This window comes from Tachyglossus aculeatus, chromosome 6 (assembly GCF_015852505.1).
Source record: "Tachyglossus aculeatus isolate mTacAcu1 chromosome 6, mTacAcu1.pri, whole genome shotgun sequence".
NCBI lineage: Eukaryota > Metazoa > Chordata > Mammalia > Monotremata > Tachyglossidae > Tachyglossus > Tachyglossus aculeatus.
The window spans coordinates 47,790,325-47,813,271 of NC_052071.1; the positions used below are offsets into that span (position 1 = coordinate 47,790,325).

The 22,947-nt window shown below is 48.7% G+C and overlaps 1 protein-coding gene across 2 annotated transcripts; it reads right to left on the bottom strand.

Moving 5' to 3' along the window:
* Positions 1–1,278: 1,278 nt before the first annotated feature.
* Positions 1,279–22,471, bottom strand: CNGA2 (cyclic nucleotide gated channel subunit alpha 2). 2 transcript variants are annotated; one of them, XM_038748302.1, is made up of 7 exons: positions 22,403–22,471; positions 10,143–10,299; positions 8,499–8,591; positions 6,313–6,459; positions 4,485–4,592; positions 3,456–3,562; positions 1,279–2,695 (listed from the first exon to the last, which is right to left on the bottom strand). In XM_038748302.1, the coding sequence occupies exons 2-7, from the start codon at positions 10,259–10,261 to the stop codon at positions 1,290–1,292; spliced, it is 1,980 nt and encodes a 659-aa protein (XP_038604230.1). In that variant the 5' UTR covers positions 10,262–10,299; positions 22,403–22,471; the 3' UTR covers positions 1,279–1,289. The 2 variants fall into 2 exon arrangements, with proteins under 2 accessions (XP_038604230.1, XP_038604229.1); XM_038748301.1 differs by lacking the exon at positions 22,403–22,471 and adding an exon at positions 10,539–10,596.
* Between the last annotated feature and the right edge of the window lie 476 nt (positions 22,472–22,947).

Sequence of the window (22,947 nt, forward strand, 5' to 3'; positions counted from 1 at the left end):
TGAGCTTGGGCAAGTCACTTTGCTTCTCTGTGCCTCAGTTTCCTCAAATGGACAATGGAGATTGAGAGTGGGAATGCCATGAGGGACATGAACTGCATCCAACCTGATTAGCTTGTATCTTCCCCAGCACTTAGTATAGTATGTGGCACATAGTAAGTGCCTAAATACCACTGGGGAGGACTGAGGAGGAAATGTAATGTCTTTCAGGGCCCTGGAGTGGTTGGAAAAAAACATTTGATTTTTTTCCCTCAGAAACCCAGAGTCACCTCTACTGGAAACCAGCCCCTAAGGCTCTCCTCTTCCATGACAAACCCAAAGTTGAATCCCAGAGAGATTCCAGTCCCAGGCTCACTCCCTTCTCTCTCATCCCCTCCTCTTCCAAACTAAGCTCACCTGCCCTTCCTCCTCTCCCTCAAACCTGTTGCTGTCGTGAACCTTCAGCCAACATTTCCCTGGCTAGTCTGCAAGGGGAAAGGGTTGCATTCACTTGGACTAATACTAAAGCTACATATGTGTTTGGGAAAAATAGGTCTGTTCAATCTGTGTCACATTATGAAAACAGGAACGAAAATACAGTGTGAAACACGGAGATTCAAACATCACTTTGCCTCAGTTGGTTTGGGAGACAGAAACTGACTTTGCTCTTGTCATTGAAGAAGGGGATCACAGTGAGAACTTCTGAAGGAAATCCCTGGTTGCCCTTGGAGATGCCATGTGTCTCTCTGCCTCAAACCCAACTCGGAGTCCCTTCTGCAGGGCATCATCTACTCTGGCTCTCCCAAGCCCAAGGCTGATGGATGAGCATCTGAGGTTTTGTTCTTGGTCTAGTATCGTGGCCATTGGACTCCTCGGACAGACTGAGAGGATCTGCATTGCCTGTTGGCCCAAGGTCCAAGCTTCACGTAAGGCAAGAAGAGAAACGGGGCTGAGAGTGAGAACTGGAAGGTTCTGTGCAAGGATTTCAGCATTGCCTCACATGTGATGTGTTGGAATCTAAGGGTTTAGGGTTCCCAAAGCAGAGAAAGCGCCTCAGTGTCTGCCGATTTAAGGTTTAGAAGAGAGCTTCTAGGGTTGTGGCTGAGTCTCAGACACAAGGTTTGCTCAGGACTCAGGCGTGCCCCATCCGGAGTTGAGCCTGTCTTCCGGCTTCTAGCTTAATCTCTGGCTAGAAGCCAGCTGATGAGTTCAATCCCACACATCCAGGCAGCCAAGGGCGCCCCTTACTGAGTGGCACTGCACTCTCTCCCTCGGTGGCTTCTCTCCCCCCACGACCCCTACCCATTCATCCATCAATCCTCCTTGCCCCCCTCGTCCGGCTCAGGGGTGTCCAGCCCATCAAACAGCTCGCCTTCATGGGTTTGCTTCATCTGTTTTTCCAGTACCGTGATCCTCTGCTTGAGCTTCTGCTGGGCCCCGGTGTATTCGGACAGGAGGCGGCCAAAGCGGACGTGCAAGGTCTCCAGGTTGTTCTCCAGGCGCTCGAGCTTCTCCTCCACCGTCACCTCCACGCTCGCCGCCCCCTGGCTCTCATCCAGAAGCCCCTCCTTGATCAGGATCTCACGGCCACGCTCCTCCAGCACCCTCTTGGCATCGGGGTACTCCGTCACCGCCTCCATGAGGTCGTCTTTACGCAGGCAGAAGAGGTCAGAGTAGCCCAGGCTACGGATGTTGGCCGTCCGCCTGTTCCCCATCTTGCTGCCCTTGATGTTCAGGATGCTGATCTCGCCGAAGCAGCTCCCAGCCAGGAGCAGAGCGTACTGGGTCACCCCATCGTCAGCCACCACTGCCAGCTTCCCCTCCTTGATGATGTACATCTCCTTGCCGACATCTCCCTTGCGGCAGATGTAGTCCCCGGGGCTGAAGACCTGGGGCTGCAGCTTGAGCACCAGTTCCACCAGCAAGCCAGCCTCGCAGTCCTGGAAAATACGCACCTTCTTCAGCGTGGCCAGGTGGACGTTGATGGCGATCTCGGCCCGGAGCTTGTCCGGGAGGCTCTTGAGCACTTCCCGCTCATCCACCGACTTCTTGTTGGTCCACAGGTAGTCGAACCACTTGATGACCTTGGCCTCCATCTCCTTGCTCACCTTGCGGAAGTGCATGTAGTGCTTGATGGCGTCGATCTTGGCCTGGAACTCGGCCCGGGTGGCGTTCATGTTGGAGATCATGGAGCCCACGTTTCCCACGATGGTGGCGAAGATGAGGACGCCAACCAGGAAATCGAAGATGACAAAGAGGTACTCCGCGTCGCTCACCGGGGGCGGGGTCTCCCCGATGGTGGTCAGGGTCAGCGTGGACCAGTACAGGCAGTAGATGTACTCCCGGGCCAGATAGCCGTACGTGGGGTCCGTGACGTTTGGGTACACCCACGAGTCTGTCCCGAACCCGATGGACTTGGAGATGGCGAAGTAGATGCAGGCGTTCCAATGGATGATGATCAGAATGTACAGGACCAGGTTGCTGATCCTGAAGATATTGGGGTAGCACGTTCTGGTTTCCGTGCGGTCGAAGAACTCGAACATGCGGGCGAAACGCAGCAGGCGGTTGAAGCGCAGCTCCGGGGTGTGGATGCCCACGACTACGTACATCAGGTCCGTGGGGATGATGGAGACCACGTCCAGCTTGAACTGCATGGTGCGGATGTACGTCTTCCCGAGTCTCTTGGGGTCCTTGACCAGCAGGCCCTGCTCCAGAAATCCTGCCAGCAAAAATGCAAGCCGAGACGTGACCCCTGACGGTGCTCCCAGAGTGGGTCCTCCACTCCACCACCCACCAGGGATCAATATGTATGGTAATTAAGCCGCTTCTAATTCCAGTTGATCCCCTCAGTCTACAAACCCCGGAGACATTAGACCCATGCCAGCCAAGTAGAGATATCACAGCCACGGCTAGGGGATTTACTCTGATGACACAAAGATATGGAGACAAGGGGAATCTCTATGCTCTGCCAACTGAATTAGAGCAGGGCTCTCCGGCAATTGATGGACTCGCTGTCTCGGACCTGTTCGTCCTGAAACTGTTTAACCCCAGCTTGGTTGAGGGGTGGGGGTTGTCGTATAAAGTCTTCTGAACATAGCAAAGACTCCCCCCGACTCCTTCCCTCTCTTTCCCTCACGTAAAACAAGACAAACCTGAATATGTACCCAGAGGCCAACTTAATTTTCGCATTTCAATGTTAAGTCATCCAGAGGCAAAATGAGAGTTGGAAAGATGAGACTCTGAAGGGGAAACTTCCTCTGTTTCTCAGATTTCTCTAATTAGTTCAACTCCCTCCCGAGGCCTGAGACTGCTTCTTCCCACTGAAGGGATAAAGTTTCTCCCCCAGCGGTATCCCCATTTTGCTCCTGGCCCGCTCTAGATTTTGGCAGCAATTCCCGAGGGCAGGGCCACCTTCTTCTTCCCCACCCAGCCCCTCCCTTCCCCCTTCCTGCAGAGCTCCATGCCTCCCAGAGGCTCACCTGTGCGTAGCCTGATCACGATGTCGGCGAGGAAGATCGCATCAGAAGTATAGTCCAGCACCAGCCAAATAATGAAATATTGCCTCTGCAGATCCCTGAAACAGGCCCTGCAGAAGATACATTTGTGGCTGAGAGGCAGCAAGGCTTACTGTATAGACCATGGGCCTGCGATTCAGAAGGACCTGGGTTCTAATTCCTGCCCTGCTACTTGCCTGCTGCGTAACCTTGGACAGGTCACTTAACATCTCTGTGCCTCAGTTACCTCATCTGTAAAATGGGGATGAAGACTGTGAGCCCCATGTGGGACACGGACAGTGTCCAACCTGATTAGCTTGTCCCTACCCCTGTGCCTGGCACATAGTAAACACTTAACAGATATCATAAAAATTTAAAAAAAAACTCAACTGCAGATCAGCTCCTGGGGCCCACTGCTCTCACATCAGCCTGGCTCTGCCCAAGATCAGGTCCAACTCGGGAGGCATTCCAGCTGCCACCTATGATGGATTTTTTTTGTGGCATGTATTAAATGCTGGCAACGTGTCATGCACTATACTATGTGCTGCGGTCGATTCATATCATCCGATCAGACACAGTCCCTGTCCCACATGGGTCTCACAGTCTAAAGGGCAGGGGATGCAAGTACAGGTACTTAATCCCCATTTTACAGATGAGGAAACTGAGGCACAGGGAAATTAAGTAACTTGTCCAATGTCAAACAGCAGGAAAGCAGCAGAGATAGGATCAGAAGATAGGTCCTCTAACTCTCTGGCTCATGCTCTTTTCACTGGGCCTCTCTGAAGTAACCTGAGCTGGGGCTCTTGGTTGACGGTAATGCAGGCAACAGGGTAGAAGAGATGGTTGGGGATGAACCCTGAGAGAAAGCTTGAAATGAGTCTCAGTTCTCGACAGTAAGCTCACTGTGGGCAGGGAACGTGTCTACCAACTCTGTTGTACTGCACTCTTCCAAGCTCTTAGTACAGTGCTCTGCACCCAGTAAGCCCTCAATAAACACCACTGATGATAACTCACCTGGCCACCACCAAGCACCAGTTATAGAGGACGGGGACTGTGATGATGAAGAGCCAGCTGTAATACCAATCCCCAGCGGGATCCAATGCAAAGAATTCCACTTTATTCCTGAAAAGAGAAACACAAACTCACAGGTGGGAATGGCTACTTCTTGGGGCAGAAGATGGTGACAATGGGTGGTTGGGAGAAAGCAGAAGGTTTGGAGATGGGAGGAGATGCGAGCGACAGAGAGGAGGTGAGAGGAGATAGAAGACTTCCAAGAAAGAATCTGTGTTCCTTAGCTTACCAGGACCTTCTGGGGAGAAGGGCCCTAACTAGACGCCCAGGGAGGTAAGGCCTGACTCCTGAATTCAGATTCCTGACTCCAGCACTGAGGACAAATCGTGTCCACACACCAGTCACAAAACCTCATGTGGCCTTGAGTCCTGATACCCTGACCTCCTCCAAACTTCTCAACTAACCGCCACATGACTGTGCCTTCCCAGGCCCAACTCCCACCTCACACAGCTAGATGTTAAATAATAATAATAATAAAATTGTATTTAGGGCACTTACCATGTTTCAAGCACAGTACTAAGCGATTGAGTAGATACAAAATAATCAGGCCCCACATGGAGCCCCCAGTCTAAGCAGGTGGGAGAATAGGGATTAAACCCCCATTTTGCAGATGAGGGAACTAAAGCGCAGAGACGTTAAGCAACTTGCCTAAGTTCACACAGCAGGTACGTGGGGAAGCCCAGTTTAGAACACCGGTCTTCTGACTTCCAGACTTGTGCTCTTTCCACAAGGCCACGCTGCTACTCGTAACCTAGGCTTCTAGCTTCTCTCCTTCATGGGGCAATCACTTTGAGACCAAATCACTTCTCGGAGCTCTAATTACCATGTGTTGTAAAATATAGAGCTCCAGACAAGCCAATTAGCTTTAATACCCTTTTAAGTCTGTGAAGAAACAAAATGTCGTTCATCATTTTCTTCCCAATGCATCTGTGTAATTAAGGATCTTCGCCGGGAAAGGAGCCGCTCCTAGGGATGGATCACAGGAAATAGGGCCCGGCTTTTGAGTAGGCGCCTTCCCTGCTCCCTTCCCACTTATCAGGGACTTCCAACAGAGAGGTGGTGTGTTATCCAGTCCTGCATCCAGCCGAGTGATTCCCTGACTTTCCTCCCCTTCTTTCACAGTGACATGTCAGTTTTCTTCTTCCCACATCCCATCATGGCTTCTGAATTACTTCTGGACCTCTGGCTCTTTGACCTTTGATAGCTTTGATCCACTGTCACTTCATGTCTCTCACCCTACCCCAGCTATCATCATTTGATCCTGAAGGCCCAATGGATTTTCAGGGATTTACCTACCCTAATGTGTGTGTGTGTGTGTGTGTGTGTGTGTGTGTGTGTGTGTGTGTGTGTGTGTGTGTTGTAAGGGACCCCCTAATTGGAAGAGAATTGGGGTGTGTATGTGCGCATGTGTATGTGTGTGCGTGTGTATGTGTTGTTAAAGAACAGCCAATTGGACGAGAATGACTGGAGAAACTGAGTAAGGATTGTCTTCAGTATTTCCAACCCCAAATCCCCTTAGTTATATCAAATCCTATTCAGGGTTAGCCAATTTCACCGTGATATGCCAAACTAGATGTCTAGAAGGACCAGAGACTAAATCAAAAGGCTAACACATGAGAAGAAATGAAAAGCTTGGAAGAAGACGGAGTCATGCTGCTGCCGAAGTTTTGGGGCTGGTGTTCCTCCTGGGACCGAGAGTGGATAGGCAGTTTGGGGAACTGAGTCAGCAGATTGGCAACGCCTGCCAACTGGCTGTGATTTGGGAACGTACTTCTTGGTCTTGCCATCTTCCAGGTTACCATTAGCCAGTTGAAGCTCCGGCCCACGGAACCTTTCGAGGAATGAGTCAGGTCTGACCTCTTCTTCCCGTAAATTCTTGTTGACCCAGTCTCTCACGATCCCCACCAGCCGAACGACACTGCAGAGGGGAGAATGTGGCCAATGAGCAGGGAGAACAGGTGCATCTGGAGGGGCAGTGACTATTCTGGCAAAAAAACAACAAACCTACAGATGTCCAGAGTGTACTAGAGCGTCTCCTGAGCACCATGCTGCACCTTATCTGCTACATAGGGTTATGTTCCTTCTCCCTTCCCTCCCCACCTTCCTTCCATCTTTCTCATTAACTTTTCCAGGAGAAATGGAAAGTGGTGAAATGCAGCTGTCGCTGTCACCATTTTAGCAGAGTCGGTTAAAGGCCAGAAAGGCGGGGAGGGTAAAACAGTTGGCCAAAATGAGATTGTTGGATTATCTGTGGATTTCATTTATCCAGCCTCTCCCTGTTCTTAGTGCCCTGGAGTATCCAGAGTGAACTGTGACTGTACAGATGTAGGTAGGGGCACTTGACCATCTGATCAGCGGGGTCCCAACATAGTAAGAGGAGAAGGAAGAAGAGGGAGAGCATTTACTGAACACTCATTTAGTTTGGTACAATGTATTAAGTGTTTGGAAAACAGAGACTAGGGAAGTCACAGGTTCCCTGCCCTTAAAGGAACTTACACTTTATAAAATGGTGCAGAAAGGGAGAAATAAAAAAAATATTATAACTTGGGCCAAAAATAAATGAATGAAGCAGGCATATAAACACAGTTGTTGTGAAGGATGTAACTGAGTTCACAAAGTTTGGACTGACCCAAGGGATGCTATTCATTCATTCATTCATTCAATCGTATTTATTGAGCGCTCACTGTGTGCAGAGCACTGTACTAAATGCTTGGGAAATATAAATTGGCAACATATAGAGACGGTCCCTACCCAACAACAGGCTCACTAAGGCTCAGGGAATTACTGAGTTTTTTGTTTGTTTTGGGGGATTTTTAATGGTGTTTGTTAAGTTTTTATGATATGTCAAACACGGCTGTAAGCTCTGAGTTAGGTAGAAGTCAATTAGGTGGGGGACAGTCTCTGCCACAAGTCCAAGTAGAGGGAAAAAAGGTATTCAATTCCCATTTTATAGACGAGGAAACTGAGGTACTGAGAAGTTAAGTGACTTGCCCAAGGTCACACAGCTAGTAATTGTCAGAGCCAAGATTAGAACCCAGGGCCTCTGATTCCTAGGCCTGTGTTCTTTCCATTAGATCACACTAATTCTACAAATGCTAATGGCTCCGGCATTTCCCTCACTGGTCAGCCTGAGCTCTGTGTAGTTGTTCTGGGTGGAGAAGAGAAGCCGTTAAGTCCCAAGGCAGGTGATTCCTGAAACTGTGGGCACTGAGAGCCCCACAGACCTCCCGGTCCTAGAAGCTGTCTCTTCCCCTCTTTGCAATTACTCAATCAGTGATATTTAATAAGCACTTACACTGTGCAGAACACTGTACTAAGTGCTTGGGAGACTATATGCAACAGAATTGGTAGACACATCCCCTGCCCACAAGGAGCTTCGCCACTGCTGCTGGAATCATGACCCAACTCTCTAATAACTATGGAGCACCCTCAGGCACTGGGGTGAGGGCTGAGTTATAGGTCCTCTCGGTATAACTTCCCTCTTCTGAGTCTCTTTTTGATCAATCAATAGCATTCATAGAGAGCTCAATATGGGCAGCGAGCATTGTATTTAGCTCTTGGGAGAGTACATAGAGGTAGAAAGCCCAATCTCTACCCGCGAGGAGTTTACCCTCTTAAAGGGAACAAGGGAGAAACAAAGTAATTTACCAAGAGGAGGAGGAAGAGAAAAGAAAGATGGATACCCTCCCTTCCCTCCCCTGATACACATTAGGAGCTACAGTGAAGGGCAGAGGTGAGAGGGATCCTCTTGCCCCATGCACACACACACTTCATCCATCAACAAGGGGTGGGGAGGACCTAGAGGTGAGCCTGAGGCTTGTTTGTCTGCCGCATTCTCATCACGGCTGTGTCAGGCCACTGGACTCGTCCCCAGTAATAGTCACAGCCACAGAAGGGATGGTATATCTCCCTATTTGAGGGCTAGCCGGGTGTGGGGAGGGGACACCGGGAGGATACCTTCGGAAGCTGACTTTTCTCTCTGCCGTCTGCTCTGATGCCGCCAGTCTCTGCAGCTCCGAGGACGTGTCATCATCGGCCACGGACTGCGACCTGCAGGGAAGACAGGGCGGAGTGGCTGCAGGATTTCTCTCTGCTCTTCCTGGGCAGCACCAAGCCCAACGGACTGGGATTTGGGTTGTTGTTTTAATGGATTTTATTAAGTGCTTATTATGGGCTAGGCACTGGGGTAAGATATAAAATAGAATCCCCAACCCACCAGACACTCACAATCTAAGCAGAGGTATCTTCTCCCCATTTTACAGATGAGGAAACTGAGGACTAGATTGATTAAATTATGGGTCCAAAGTCACACAGCAGGTCAGTGGTAGAGTAGAGATTAGAATGCAGGACTCCTGCCTCTCTCAGCCCCATGCTGTTTCCACTAGGTACACTGCCTTTCTGCTCTTAATAATAACAATAATAATAATGGTATTTGTTAAGCACTCACTATGTACCAAGCACTATTCTAAACACTGGGGTAGATACAAGGTAATCAGATTGTCCCACGTGGGGCTCACAGTCTTAATCCCCAATTTACAGATTAAATAACTGAGGCACAGAGAAGTTAAGTGACTTGCCCCAGGTTACACAGCAGACAAATGGCAGAGCCAGAATTAGAACCCACATCCTTTGACTCCCAAGCCCGTGGTCTTTCCACTAAGCCAGGCTGCTTCATTTCCATCTCCTCCAGTCACCCACTGGATGAAAGATCCAGTTAGGGGCAGATGGGCCTGAGACAATCCTGTGTCTGGAGAGAGGATCTCATCTTTCACTTCCGTCTTCTGTTTTGAGTTAACCAAGACCCCTACCCACTTCACTGGGTTGCCAGCTGAATGAGAAACTCTTCTCATAAACCCATTTTCTAAGGAATCCTGGTCTTCCCTCAGGCTCCAGGGCAAAGAAGCTGGCCAAGTTTAGCAGCTGGTTGTCAGTAGGAAGGGATTCCTAGAGATAGATCAATTGGTTTTCTAGAAGCAGTTTTTAGAGAAGCATTTCCCAAAGACTGGTGCTTCCCAGCACAACCAAATCCCTCAAGGAAACCTTGGCAGTGTTGGCTTTCCGGAGGAGGAAGGTGATGATCTGTTCATTAATTTGTTTTGTTTTAGATAACTGTTGGATTTCTTGACTATGAAGGAACTGTTTGCTGCTGAAGTTTGCTATGCCCCTGTAAGTGTCATTTAAATTCTCCACTCAGGAACTGTGAGCTGCCCCCATTGCTATAAATGAACCCCAGTGGATGGGGAATGGAGTTGGGGAGGGTGCGAAAATCACCTAATATTAAAAGGAAAAGTTGAATGCACTAGGGCAGCCTGGAGGGAAGGGATTGGGTCTCTTGGTTTCTGGGAGTTCTCAGACTTGAATACGCAAGATCCCCTGGAGATCTGGGAGCCCATCCAACCCTTCTTCCCTCTAACCTCGAGGGGTTCAAGGTGGATCCAGAGTTTAGAATTCATGAAGAAGACTGTCCTTGAGAGTCCTCGAGAGTCCTTCCCATGTCACTGGATCTCTCTCTCTCTTCCACCTCCCCTAGACCCTGCCTTGCCCCAGCCCCAACCCAAGGCCCAGTCCCAGTCCTGCTGTCCACCCTGAGAGGACCCTGACCTGCTGGTGGCCTTTTCTGGATCATCCTTGGAGTTGGCTTTGGCCGACGGGACCGGTTGGTGATTGTAGTTCTGGTTGCTGGCTTTAGAACTCTTAACACCGTTCACCTTTTCTGACATGGTCCATGTGAAAGAGCCTTCCCTCGAGGGCCCAGCACCTGGAAGCAGAGGAGACCACGGGGGCAGATTGGAGTCATCAGGTTTGACAGTACAGTGTGCTACCAGGACCCACCGATCGGACACTATAAGCCACACAAATAAATCTTTTCTTCCATGTCATTTCCCCCTTGGACGATGGATGAATATCCTTGTCCCACAGTCCCATATAAAGAGCATGAGGCAGAGCCAGGGAAACAAAGCTACAATACTTCCTACCATCAACACCCTCCTCCCTTACCCCTTCCGGGCAGTCCCTCTTTCCTCCTCCTCCCTTCTTTTCCAACCCTTGCTTGCAAACCCCACTCCCCTGTGACCCATTCAGTAGGTAACGTGGAAAGGTGTTCTCCCCCGGATTCTAATGTCTGTGGTTGTTACCATGGTGACCACAAGCGTCTCCAACCCAGCCTAAAGAACTATCAGATTGCCACCCCTGCAGCCGTTCTCAGGAAGGGCTGGGGCATCGGCGGGATGGTGATGAGGGCTCCCGGGGAAAACGGGGGCGGGCAAATCCCATTCTCCACCACACCCCCGATCCGCCCCCGGCACCGCTGTCCCCGAGGGGCCAGGGATCATGGAGATGAACACAAACCTGGTCCCCGTCCCCAGGGGTTGCTGACAAGCCCTCACCAGGCAACCTGGGCGTTTCTGGGCAGCCAAGCAACCAGACTAGAGGGCAGCGGGAACAAGCAATGGTGACTATCCAGCTGAGGGCTGCCATGAGGACAGGCAGAGTAGCCATTCCCACCTCTATCTTTTCTGCCTTGTCTCCCTCCTGGATCACAGTCAATGGAGAAGCCCAGAAAGAGAAATCCAAAGGGAGAGTGTGGGAGTCAGAAGGCAGTCAGCTGTCCATACTCCAGGGACTGACTTCAGGGACAGCCCCTTGGGGGGCTCCACACTGGAACCTGGAAGTGACCTGGGCCCTGGAGCAGATCTAGCTAGGCTGCCCATCACTCCCAGGTCACACGGTTGGTATTGGACTGATCCCAGGGGTCCCACCCAGCCCACCAAGATACCAGGAACATCGTGAGGGCCTGGGATCCATGGGGCAGACACATCTGGTGACAAGTGGCTACTTGGCCACTCGGTGCTTGGAGCAAGCAAGGACGTTTTTGAGCTGGTGTCAAGCAAGCAGTTTTTCAGAGTGGCACTGTTAATAGATGAGGAGCTTCCATTCCACTCCACCCCCATCTTCCCTCCTCCTTTTCCTCCACTTCTCCACTCCTCCCTCCTCTGAGGATTGGCCAGTAGATTCCCGTGTGGGTCAGTGGAAAGAGCACAGGCTTGGGAGTCGGAGGTCATGGGTTCTAATCCCAGCCCCACCGCTTGCTTGTCAGCTATGTGACTTTGGGCAAGTCACTTAACTTCTCTGTGCTTCAGTTCCCTCATCTGTAAAATGGGGATTAACACTGTGAGCCCCATGTGGGACAACCTGATTACCTTGTATCCCCCTCAGTGCTTAGAACAGTGCTTGACACATAGTAAGCACTTAACAAATGCCATTTTGATAAGCAGTGTGGCTCAGTGGAAAGAGTCCGGGCTTGGGAGCCAGAGGTCATGAGTTCTAATCCCAGCTCCACCACTTGTCAGCTGTGTGACTTGGGCAAGTCACTTAACTTCTCTGTCCTTCAGTTCCCTCATCTGTAAAATGGGGATGAAGACTGTGAGCCCCATTTGGGACAACCTGATCATCTTGTATTCCCCCCCCAGTGCTTAGAACAGTGTTTTGCACATAGTAAGTGCTTAATAAATGCCATTATTATAATTATTCCTCTCCCCTCTGTGCTGCTTTATGCTCTAGCATGGCCTCCTTCTATCCCTGAGTTGCAGATCAGGAAGGCGGGATGGGGAACCTGCTAACTGGAAGAACCTGTCCAACTCATTCACTCCACTCAATTCAAGCCTTGTCTGCAAAACTGCTTTCTTTTTTTTACCTTTCAAATTCCTCTTCATTTCTCACCCCACTCAGCTACTGTCTTCTACTTGAATGTGGAGAAGCTGCTACTCATTCCTCTGGAGCATGGGGAAGCACAGGTAGGGGCCAAATCCATAAAATGGGCTTTTTCCCTCCAAGGCCAGAGCAGAGGGGAGATACCCCAATCTGGGTGCTTTGGCTTCAGTTAATGGACCTTTTTAGACCCATTTTGCAGAACCCAAGCCAAGTGCTCTAGCAGTCCATTACTACTTGACTCTAACCTTCTTCTAGTCTGCAAGGTCTTGGTAGGCAGGGAACATGTCTACCAACTCTGTTGTATTATATTCTCCCAAGCACTGAGTACGGTGCCCTGCACACAGTAAGTGCTTGATAAATACCACTGATTGGTTACTAATAATAATCCTGTTCTTCCCTTCTTTTTTTAAGGTATTTGTTAAGCACTCATTGTGTGTGCCAGGCACTGTACTCGAAGTTGAACTAGATACAAGCTAATCAGGCTGGATCCCAGCCATGTCCCACATGGGGCTAATAGTCTTAATCCCTATTTTACAGGTGAGGTAACAAACTCGAAGAAGTGAAGTGACTTGCCCAAGGTCACATAGCAGGCAAGTGGTCTGAATCCCAGACCTGTGCTCTATCCACTAAACCATGCTGCTTCTCCCGAGACCTGCCCCTTCTATGATCTGTGAGGCACTAGGAAATCTGGGACAGAAGCTGGCATGAACTATCTCCAGCATACCAAGAACAAGTTCCAGAACTCCTTAAGAAACATTTTCTTGATTCTTGGGCCCAGACACTATGAATAAATCCATTTTGAAAAGAGTAAGGAGCAGATTTATCATTTTGATGCCCAAAGGCATTAAACTTTTTTCCACCCTTTGGTTTATTTTTCAGTTTCATTGTTATCAGTTATAGACATTTTATATATGAAATATTTTGCTGAAAATTCACTTGGAATTTTAAGGAGCACGGTATCCACCGCCCAGTAGGCTCAAAGAGGGTATGGATGCATTCATGGATGAGCGGTCCATGATGGATTGCTAGAGAATGTAGAGGGAAAAGTTAAGGATGAAAAGTTGAGAGGAAAGCAGCACCACTTCCTTCAGGGTTCTTTGCCCTGTGTTTTCCTGGAATAAGCAAGATGACACCCAGGATCACTTCAGACATGAAGCCAAAGAGGCAGGTAGGCCGGGGCGTCCGCTCTCTGAGTGGCCCCCATGGCCACCAGGCACATCCACCATCTAGACTGTGAGCCCACTGTTGTAGGGACCATCTCTATATGTTGCCAACTTGTACTTCCCAAGTGCTTAGTACAGTGCTCTGCACACAGTAAGCGCTCAATAAATACAATTGATTGTGGGAGACCCTCCAGTGGCCATCCTGACTGCAAGGATTCCACTGGGCTTCCATTGCTGCAGGCCAGCAGGACCTGGCCCATGGTGTCTAGTCTAATTATACTGCAACTACCCCTGCCCTTAAGACAATTCTCCACACAGCGTAAGCGCTTCATAAACACCCTAACCAACCCCCATCTAAGAACATGGTTATCAGAACCCAGGGAGGAAGGCAGAAGGCAGAGACGGCACCGGAAAAATCAGGACAAGATTGCACTGGGAGCCAAGATCAGGATGCCCACTTAGATCAGGGAAGGGAACATCTTGGTAACCTTGACAACAACCTGGGATGCACTCTCTGCCTTTCTAGCCAAGGCATAGACTACTCCAGGGGGGAGAGGTGACTTAGACAATGCGGGACTCACTTCTCATGTCCAGTTACTTCTGCTAGGGTTAGCCTGAAACATCACAGAATCCCATTAAAACACAACTGCCTGAGTAAATGAAGTGGTCTGCACTATGCCTGAATTAGATCCTGCACTTTTACAAGTTGCAGTGTTGGATGAACTCAAATAAAGATCTCATTGGAGGCTATTCCACCAGAATCCTCCTGTTGTGATACTCTGCCCCAAACAGTCTAAACTACTTCACATTAAATCAATTCTCATCCTGGTCCTCTCCCCAAAACTTATATGGGATAAAAACCTCCCCCATGTTCTATAGGCACAGAATAGTACCTCCATTTTAAAGATAAGGAGATTGAGGCTCAAGGAAGTTAAACTTATCCCAGATCAGACATTAGGGAAATTGGGACAGTTTGTAGCAGACAGGTGGGAGCGGCATGGCCTAATGGATAGAGCACAGGCCTGAGAGTCAGAAGGACTTGGGTTCTAGTCCCGGTTCCACCACCCATCTCCTGTGTGACCTTGGGCAAGTCACTTCACTACTCTGGGCCTCATTTACCTCATCTGGAAAATGGAGATTAAGATTGTGAGCCCCACATGGGACAGGGACTGTGCCCAACCTGACTAGCTTGTATCTACCCCATCACTTAGAACAGGGCGTGACACATAATAAACACTGAACAAATACCATCATCATCAACATCCTCATTAGGGAAAGCTGGAAATCTCCCCTAGAACTCCTGGGACCCAGTGACGAGTTGGTCTTGGTGGTTGGGGATGCAGGGGCCCCAGAGATCACCCCATATTTAGGAAACAAAGTTCAGGCTGTTGGACATTCAGCTGGGCAGAGGTGGCTGTGGACATTACTAGGCCCTGCTCAACTCTAGTCTTTGCTTCTGACAGCACAAAGGGGGCAGAGGGGTAGGGAGAAGGGCAGAGAGACAAAAGCTGCCCCGGGTGAGTTGAAATCACGTGGCAGCACTCACAGGAACAACTACTGGGTAAACAGGGCAGAGGCACTCTCTCCCTGGGAGCCGCCCATAATTGGGACAGCTTCGTGCTGGGGACAAAGGACCCTGGGAGCTCGAACATAAAACCCCATTAATTTCCCTTGGGTAGCTCAGGGACACACCATCCTGTGTGTCATAGTCTGATGTGATCTCTTCCGGCAGAGGCAGAGGGAAGCAGCACAGCCTAGTGAAATGAGCAAGGACCTGAGAATCAGAAGGCCTGAGTTCTAATCCTCGCTCTGCCCCTTGTCTGCTGCGTGACCTTGGACAAGTCCGTTCACTTCTCAGGACCTTGGTTTTCTCATCTATAAAATAGGGATTCACTACCTGCTCTCCCTCCTATATAGACTGTGGGACAGGAAATGTGCCTGACTTTATTATCTTGTATCTACTGAAGTGCTTGGCACACAGTAAGCACGTTATGAATATTATTATTATCATCATCGTCATTATTAGGATCTCAGCAGTATCCACAGGACAGGACATTCCCCTGGGGCAGTAATAAATAGGGACAGAGACAAATCTGGCTGCTTAGAAAATCTCCGTCATCCTCTCTCCACCTCCTGCTCCCACTCATCCACCTCACTGGGCTGGGATCCAACTGACATCCCCTCCTTTCTGTGAGTTGCATATTCTGTGTGCTTGATATAACAATAATAAGAATGGTATTTGTTAAGCGCTTACTACGTGCCAGGAACTGTAGTTAGCACCATGGGGTGTACAAGCAAATTGGGTTGGACACAGTCCCTGTCCCACATCGGGCTCACAATCTTCATCCCCAGCTTACAGATGAGGAAACTGAGGCACAGAGAGTGAAATGACTTGCCCAAGGTCACCCAGCAGACAAGTGGAAGAGTCAGGATTAGAACCCATGTCCTTCTGACTCCCAGTCTCATGTTCTACCCACTAGGCCATGCTGCTTCCCATAGAAAATTTAACTCTCCCAGGCCTCTGAGGTTGGTTTTGATATTTTCTGAAATATCTTAGCCAAACTGTCATTCTTCCCCAGGCTTCATCGGCTTAGGGCAGCCTCAAAGCCGCAGCGGTGGCCCATCCACAAAAGCTGCATGCTCCGCTGTGTAAATAATGCTGAATAATTGACAGGTTGGTGCCTACAGTGTTATTATTGATTACTGCGCTGTGCAGGTCTCCTGAGTTTCTAGGAATGTCACTGTGGATGTGTTTATCTAGTGGAAATGCAGCACTTAGTGTGAGGACCCCGGCTGGGCCTCAGTGGATGAGATCGTGTTACCCATATGTCAATCTGTGTACACTGCGTTGAACATGAATCATTCAAGAAAATGGCAACCTCGAGTAGTTCGGGTGAGAAGTCGTCAAGAAAAAATGAAACAGAGGCCCAACGTCAAAGAGCTTACAACTTGTCTGCTGTGTGACCTCGGGCAAATCACTTAACTTCTCTGGGCCTCAGTTACCTCATCTGTAAAATGGTGACTAATGTTGTGAGCCCCATTTGGGACATGAACTGTGCCCAAACTGATAAGTTTGTATCTACCCCAGCAGTTAGTACAGTGCCTGGCACATAATAAGTACTTAAAAAATTCCATTGGGAGTTAGGGTCCAGATACACAAACATGCATGTCTATTTCCATGTGTGTCCCTCCTATTGAAGTATAAGCTCCTCTTGGGCAGGGACTGTGTCTTATACACCTATTGTATTTCCAAAGTGCTTACAATATGCACTGCCTTCAGGAAGCACTCAATAAATACAATCACTACTATTAACTATTTCTATCACTACTATAGCTTTAATTGTATTTGTTCTAACTACTTTGACACCTGTCTACATTTTTTTGTTTTGTTGTCTGTCTCGCCCTTCTAGACTGTGAGCCCGTTGTTGGGTAGGGACCATCTCTATATGTCACCAACTTGCACTTCCCAAGCGCTAAGTACAGTGCTCTGCACACAGTAAGCACTCAATAAATACTATTGAATGAATGAATGAATACTACCCAGTAATCGAAATACACAGCAGCATAAATATTTTTAAAATATTACTATTAATTTTAATAATAATGGTATTAGTTACACACTATGTGTGAAACACTTTTTAATGATATTTGTTAAGCTCTTACTTTGTGCCGGGCACTGTACTAAGCACTGGGGTAGATAAAAGCTGATCAGGTTGGACAGAGTCCATGTCCCACGTGGGGCTTACAGTCTAAGTAGGAGGGAAGAAGATTTAGTCCCCATTTTACAGATGAGGTAACTGAGGCATACAGCCATGATTTGCCCAAAGGTCACACCGCAGAGAAGTACCTGATTTGGGATTATAACCCAGGTCCTTTTGAGTCCCAGGCCTGTGCTCTTTCCACTTACCACACTACTTCTCATGTTTGGTACTGGGGCTGATTCATTCAGTCATATTTATTGAACGCTTACTGTGCTAAGTGCTTGGGAAGTACAAGCTGGCAACATATGGAGACGGTCCCTACCCAACAATGGGTTCACAGTCTAGAAGGGGGAGACAGGCAACAAAACAAAACATGTGGACAGGTGTCAAGTCAGAACAAATAGAATTAAAGCTATATGCATATCATTAACAAAATAAATAGAATAGTAAATATGTACAAGTAAAATAAATTGAGTAATAAATCTGTACAGATATATACAAGTGCTGTGGGGAGGGGAAGGAAGTAGGGTGGAGGAAAGGAGAGGAAAAAGGGGGCTCAATCTGGGAAGGCCTCCTGGAGGACGTGAGCTCTCAGTAGGGCTTTGAAGGGAGGAAGAGAGCTAGTTTGGCGGATGTGTGGAGGGAGGGCATTCCAGGCCCGGGGAAGGACGTGGGCCAGGGGTTGACGGTGGGACAGGCGAGAACGAGGCCCAGTGAAGAGGTTAGTGGCAGAGGAACGGAGGGTGCAGGCTGGGCTGTAGAAGGAGAGAAGGGAGGTGAGGTAGGAGGGGGCGAGGTGATGGACAGCCTTGAAGCCAAGAGTGAGGAGTTTTTGCTTGATTCGTAGGTTAACAGGCATCCACTGGAGGTTTTTGAGGAGGGGAGTGACATGCCTAGAGCATTTCTGTACAGAGATAATCTGGGCAGCAGCGTGAAGTATAGAATGAAGTGGGGAGAGACAGGAGGATGGGAGATTAGAGAGGAAGCTGATGCAGTTATCCAGTCAGGATAGGATGAGAGATTGAACCAGCAAGGTAGTGGTTTGGATGGAGAGGAAAGGGCGGATCTTGGCGATGTTGTGGAGGTGAGACCAGCAGGCTTTGGTGATGGATTGGCTGTGTGAGGTGAACGAGAGAGTGGAGTCAAGGGTGACACCAAGGATGACACCAAGGTTGCGGGTACAAGGTAATTGGATTGGATACAGTTCCTGTCCAACGTGGAGCTCATAAGTTAAAGGGAAGGGAAACTGAGGCACAGAGAGGATACGTGACTAGCCCAAAGTCACCAAGCAGAGCTGGGAATAGAAACTCAGTCCTCTGATTCTCAGGTTTAGGCTGTTTCTGCTAGGACACACTGCCCCTCAAAGACTATTAATTGCTGAAACAGGCAGATTCCAAAATATAATTGATAAGACATGGATAGTGATAAAGACTCCCTGGAGACATGGGAGTGATGATATTCTAGGCTCCAGCGTCCAATTTTCTATAGCCACAGTCAGGCCATAATGTTTGTGCCACTGGTATGTTTTTGGGGTCTGCATAGGAGATGAAGAGTGAGAAACAATGGAGAAAACATTGGCTGAGATAACCCTAACTCCTCTGGACAGTCAGGGAAGGTTCTTTCATTCATTCATTCATTCATTCATTCATTCATTCATTCATTCATTCAACTATATTTATTGAGTGCTTATTGTGTGGAAAGCACTGGGCTAAGCACTTGGGAGAGTACAACAACAGACACATTCCCTGCCCACAATGAACTCACAGTCTAGAGGTAGAGAAAAACATTAATATACATAAATAAATTACAGATATTAGACTGTGAGCCCGTTGTTGTGTAGGGACCGTCTCTATATGTTGCCGATTTGTACTTCCCAAGTGCTTAGTACAGTGCTCTGCACAAAGTAAGTGCTCAATAAATACGATTGAATGAATGAATGAATATACATATGTGCTGTGTGGTTGGGAGGGAGGATGAATGAAGGGAGCCAGTCAGGCCCAACGCAGGAGAGAGTGGGAGAAGAGCAGTGCTCCAGCACTTAGAACAGTGCTTTGCACATAGTAAGCACTTAATAAATGCCATTATTAGTATTATTAAGAGGAGAGGAGGGCTTAGTCAGAGAAGGCTTCTTGGAGGAGATGTGCCTTCAATAAGACTTTGAAGTGGAGGAGAGCAATTATCTATCTGTTCTGAGGGGGGAGTGCATTCCAGTTCAGGGATAGGATGTGTGAGAGAGGTTGGTGGAGAGATAAATGAAACCAAGGTACAGTGAGAAGTTTAGTATTAGAGGAACGAAGTGTGCGGGCTGAGTTGTAGTAGATATCCAAGGGAGAGACAAAGAAGGGTGCCCTATTAAAGTGGGACTGAAATGCCCACAAGTCAGGCCCATGAGAAATAGAAGAGACACAAGATATCACTTCCACTATCACTAATTAACAAATCAATCGATTGTATTTACCGAGTGCTTACTGAGTGCAGAGCACTGTACTAAGCACTTGGAAAAGTACACTACAACGGAGTTATTAGACATGTCCTAACCCTCCCACTGCCTTCCCACTCTTCTCAGAGATCAAGGTGACAGAAAAGCTGCCAGTGGCACAGGCAGCCTGCCCTAAAATGCTTGGACACAGCTATGACCAGTTCCCTCTCTTGAACTCTTTGTGAGATAGGATTCTGCTGTGTGGTCTTGGGCAAGTCACTTCACTTCTCTGAGCCTCAGTTACCTCATCTGTAAAATGGGCATTAGGACTGAGCCTCATGTGGGGCAGGGACTGTGTCCAACCTTATTTCCTTGTAACCACCCCAGCACTTAGTTACATCATCTGTAAAATAGGGATTGAGAGTGTGAGCTCCACATGGGATAGGGACTGTGTCCATCCCAATTTCTTTGTATCCACCCCAGCGCTTAGTACAGTGTCTGGAACATAATAAGTGCTTAATAAATATCACAATCATTATTATTATTAATCAGGCTCAGGCTCTCTAAGACAGTGACTGTTGTGGGGGGTGGCACCGAAGCAGATATGGGGTGATGTTGCAAATAGGCATATACGTAAAGGACCGATGGCCACAATTGCCAACAACATAGGCCTCCCCTCTCCCAACTCCTCTATCCATAGGCCAAGTGGCTAATGAATTGAGATACTAAAGCCCCGTGCTTCCCAGATCACAGTGGTCTTAGCGATGAGGAGGAAATTATCTCCCTGGAAGGAGCTGTGTGCAGCAGTACTAAACATGGCAAACCCAGTCAGTCCCACGGCCCAGAGAAACATTCGTAGTAGTATGAGGAGGAGGAATAGTGCTTGTTAAGCACTTTCTGTGTACCAAGCACTATTCTAAGCCCTGGGTAGATACAAATTAATCATGCTGGACACAGTCCAATATGGGACACACAGTCTAAGAGGGAAGGAGAACGGGTATTGAATCCCCATTTTACAGATGAGGTAACTGAAGAATAGAGATGATAAGTGACTTGCCCAAGGTCTCACAGAAGACACGTGGCAGGGATGGGCGCAAGCATGTAGCATAGTGCTCTGCACACAGTAAGTGCTCGCCCGAGCCTGGGAGTCAGAGGTCACGGTTTCGAATCCCGGCTCCACCACTTGTCAGCTGTGTGACCTTGGGCAAGCCATTTCACTTCTCTGTGCCTCAGTTCCCTCATCTGTAAAATGGGGATGAAGACTGTGAGCCCCATGTGGGACAACCTGATCACCTTGTATCCTCCAAGCACTTAGAACAGTGCTTCGCACATAGTAAGTGCTTAACAAATACCATCATCATCATCATTAAATATAATTGAAACACGATTGAATGATTAGAACCAGATCATTTTCATCCCTTGCTCCCTGCTGAGAATGCTTTGGTAAAGCCAGAGTCTCCTCCCTTGATTTTTGATCTTCCAAGGGCGAGTCCCCATCTTCTAACCCTGGGGACAGACCCTCATCCACTCTCACTGAAGCTTTCCCTGCTTCATCCAGGGGGTAGGACCTGGCAGGGGCTTTGAGGAGCTTTTCTCTGCAGATCTTAGACCCCACCCAACTGGCAAGGTACACTGTATAATAGCTTCTTTGATTCTATCCAGGCAGCCAGAGGCCATAGCAACAATTGCCCCTTTTCTGTGAAATGAATAAATGCAAAGCTTTGGTACCTGAGCAGCTGCATGCATGGAAACCTTTTATCCACACACTTCTGTTCTCAGCTCAAGACACTCAACCCTCAAAAGCACAGCCTACATGACACTAGCACCTGCAGAAGCACACCGCCTCGCGGATGAGTCCCTCTCCACACGTGATTGACATCCTCAGCATCTGAAAACCTCAAGCGGTTCATGTAACTGCATTGAGGACCCGAACCCCAGGAAACATCCCCACCCCCCCGGCCGAGGGTCCTCAGAAAGGCTCTGGCTCCATTGAAAGAGAAGAGTTACAGACACAGAAATGTGGTTTGGATACCCTATTTCAAAGCAACAAGTACCACACTGTGGATACCCCCACTGCTCTTAAAATGGATGTTTCACCAAGCCTAAGTTCACCGGTGGTAGTATTAATAGTAGTAGTACAGCAGCAGCAGCAATGGCATTCATTAAGTGTTTCTATGTGCAAAGCACCGGGGCAATTATGAGATACCTTACACTACCGGTGGGCTCCATGGTTACCAGAATGTTCAGCCTGTCACATACAATTTCACCTGGGCCCGAGATCCACCCAACACAGAACGCTTACCCAACGACCTTGGGCACTGAAGCAGAGAACGCTTCAGAGCCCAGATCCATCCCAGCACAGAACCAGTGGGCTCTGCCTAGACCCCGGCAGATCCTTGGGAGGAAACTCATATGTGGCTCCACCTGATTTACCTGTGGACCTCTGAGTCCATACACAGAAAAATAAAGAACATCAAGGCTTCTTGAAGACAAAGACATAAAGAAATAAGTTACGGATATATACATATGTGCTGTTTGGACGGGAGGGAGGATGAATAAAGGGAGCCAGTCAGGGCTGACAAAGGAAGTTTATTTACATGATTTCTCCACTGAAAGCCGAGTGGAGTAATCTTACTCATTTTTGATTGAAATAGCCCTTTCTCCACCCTTTTGCCTCCTTGTTTTCTCCTCCCCATGGAGTTGAGTGGAACACGTAAGCATTTTTTTCATGGTACTTATTAAGTGCTTACTATGTGCCAAACAATGTTCTATAAGCTGGGGTAGATACAAAGTAATCATATTGGACACCATCCTTATCCCACATGGGGATCACGGTCTAAGTAGAATGTCGTCCATCGGCTACCTTACCGGTCAAATGTCCTGCAGATCACGGTGTCTGGGAGCCAAAATCAGCGGCGGAGAAGCAGCCAGGACCAGGAGCTCTTTGTTCCGATGTGCTCAGTAGTTTCCACTTGCCATTGGCTCAGACGCCTCTCCCAGGGTTCCAATTGCCCATCCCACAGCATCCAGGGCTGGAGTTGGCATATGAAATAGATGCTCCTTCCTGCCCTGCTGGGAGAGACAGCGATGGGATACGATGAATTTCACTCAGTGCCCAGCGCTCGCCGGGCTTTTTCTTTTTCTCTTTCCCTCTCCGATCCCAGAGTCCGTCTCTGCCGAGGGGATGGGCAGCTCGGGCCTCAAGAGAAGCTACGGGGCCTGTGGGTGGAGAAACTGGTCAAACTTTAATGGCGGGGACAGGGCTCTCAACTCACCATGTAGGGAAAGGAAGGAGTATGGCGTGTGTGTGCCTCTCTTGCTTTTTCCCCACTCCCCCTCACTGCAGGAAGCCTGGCCCTCTCTCTCTCCCTCCCTGTGCTCTCTGGAGTGCCAGCGTTAGGTGTACTTCACTG

What these genes read in the sequence shown, in the direction of transcription:
- CNGA2 (XM_038748302.1), bottom strand. Translation starts at nt 10,261, where the DNA reads ATGTCAGAAAAGGTGAACGGTGTTAAGAGTTCTAAAGCCAGCAACCAG. An exon ending in CCAGAAAAGGCCACCAGCAG is followed by an intron (nt 8,592 to 10,142) that starts GTCAGGGTCCTC and finishes TCTTCCCTGCAG; the next exon opens with GTCGCAGTCCGTGGCCGATG. An exon ending in GAAGATGGCAAGACCAAGAA is followed by an intron (nt 4,593 to 6,312) that starts GTACGTTCCCAA and finishes TTCTCTTTTCAG; the next exon opens with GAATAAAGTGGAATTCTTTG.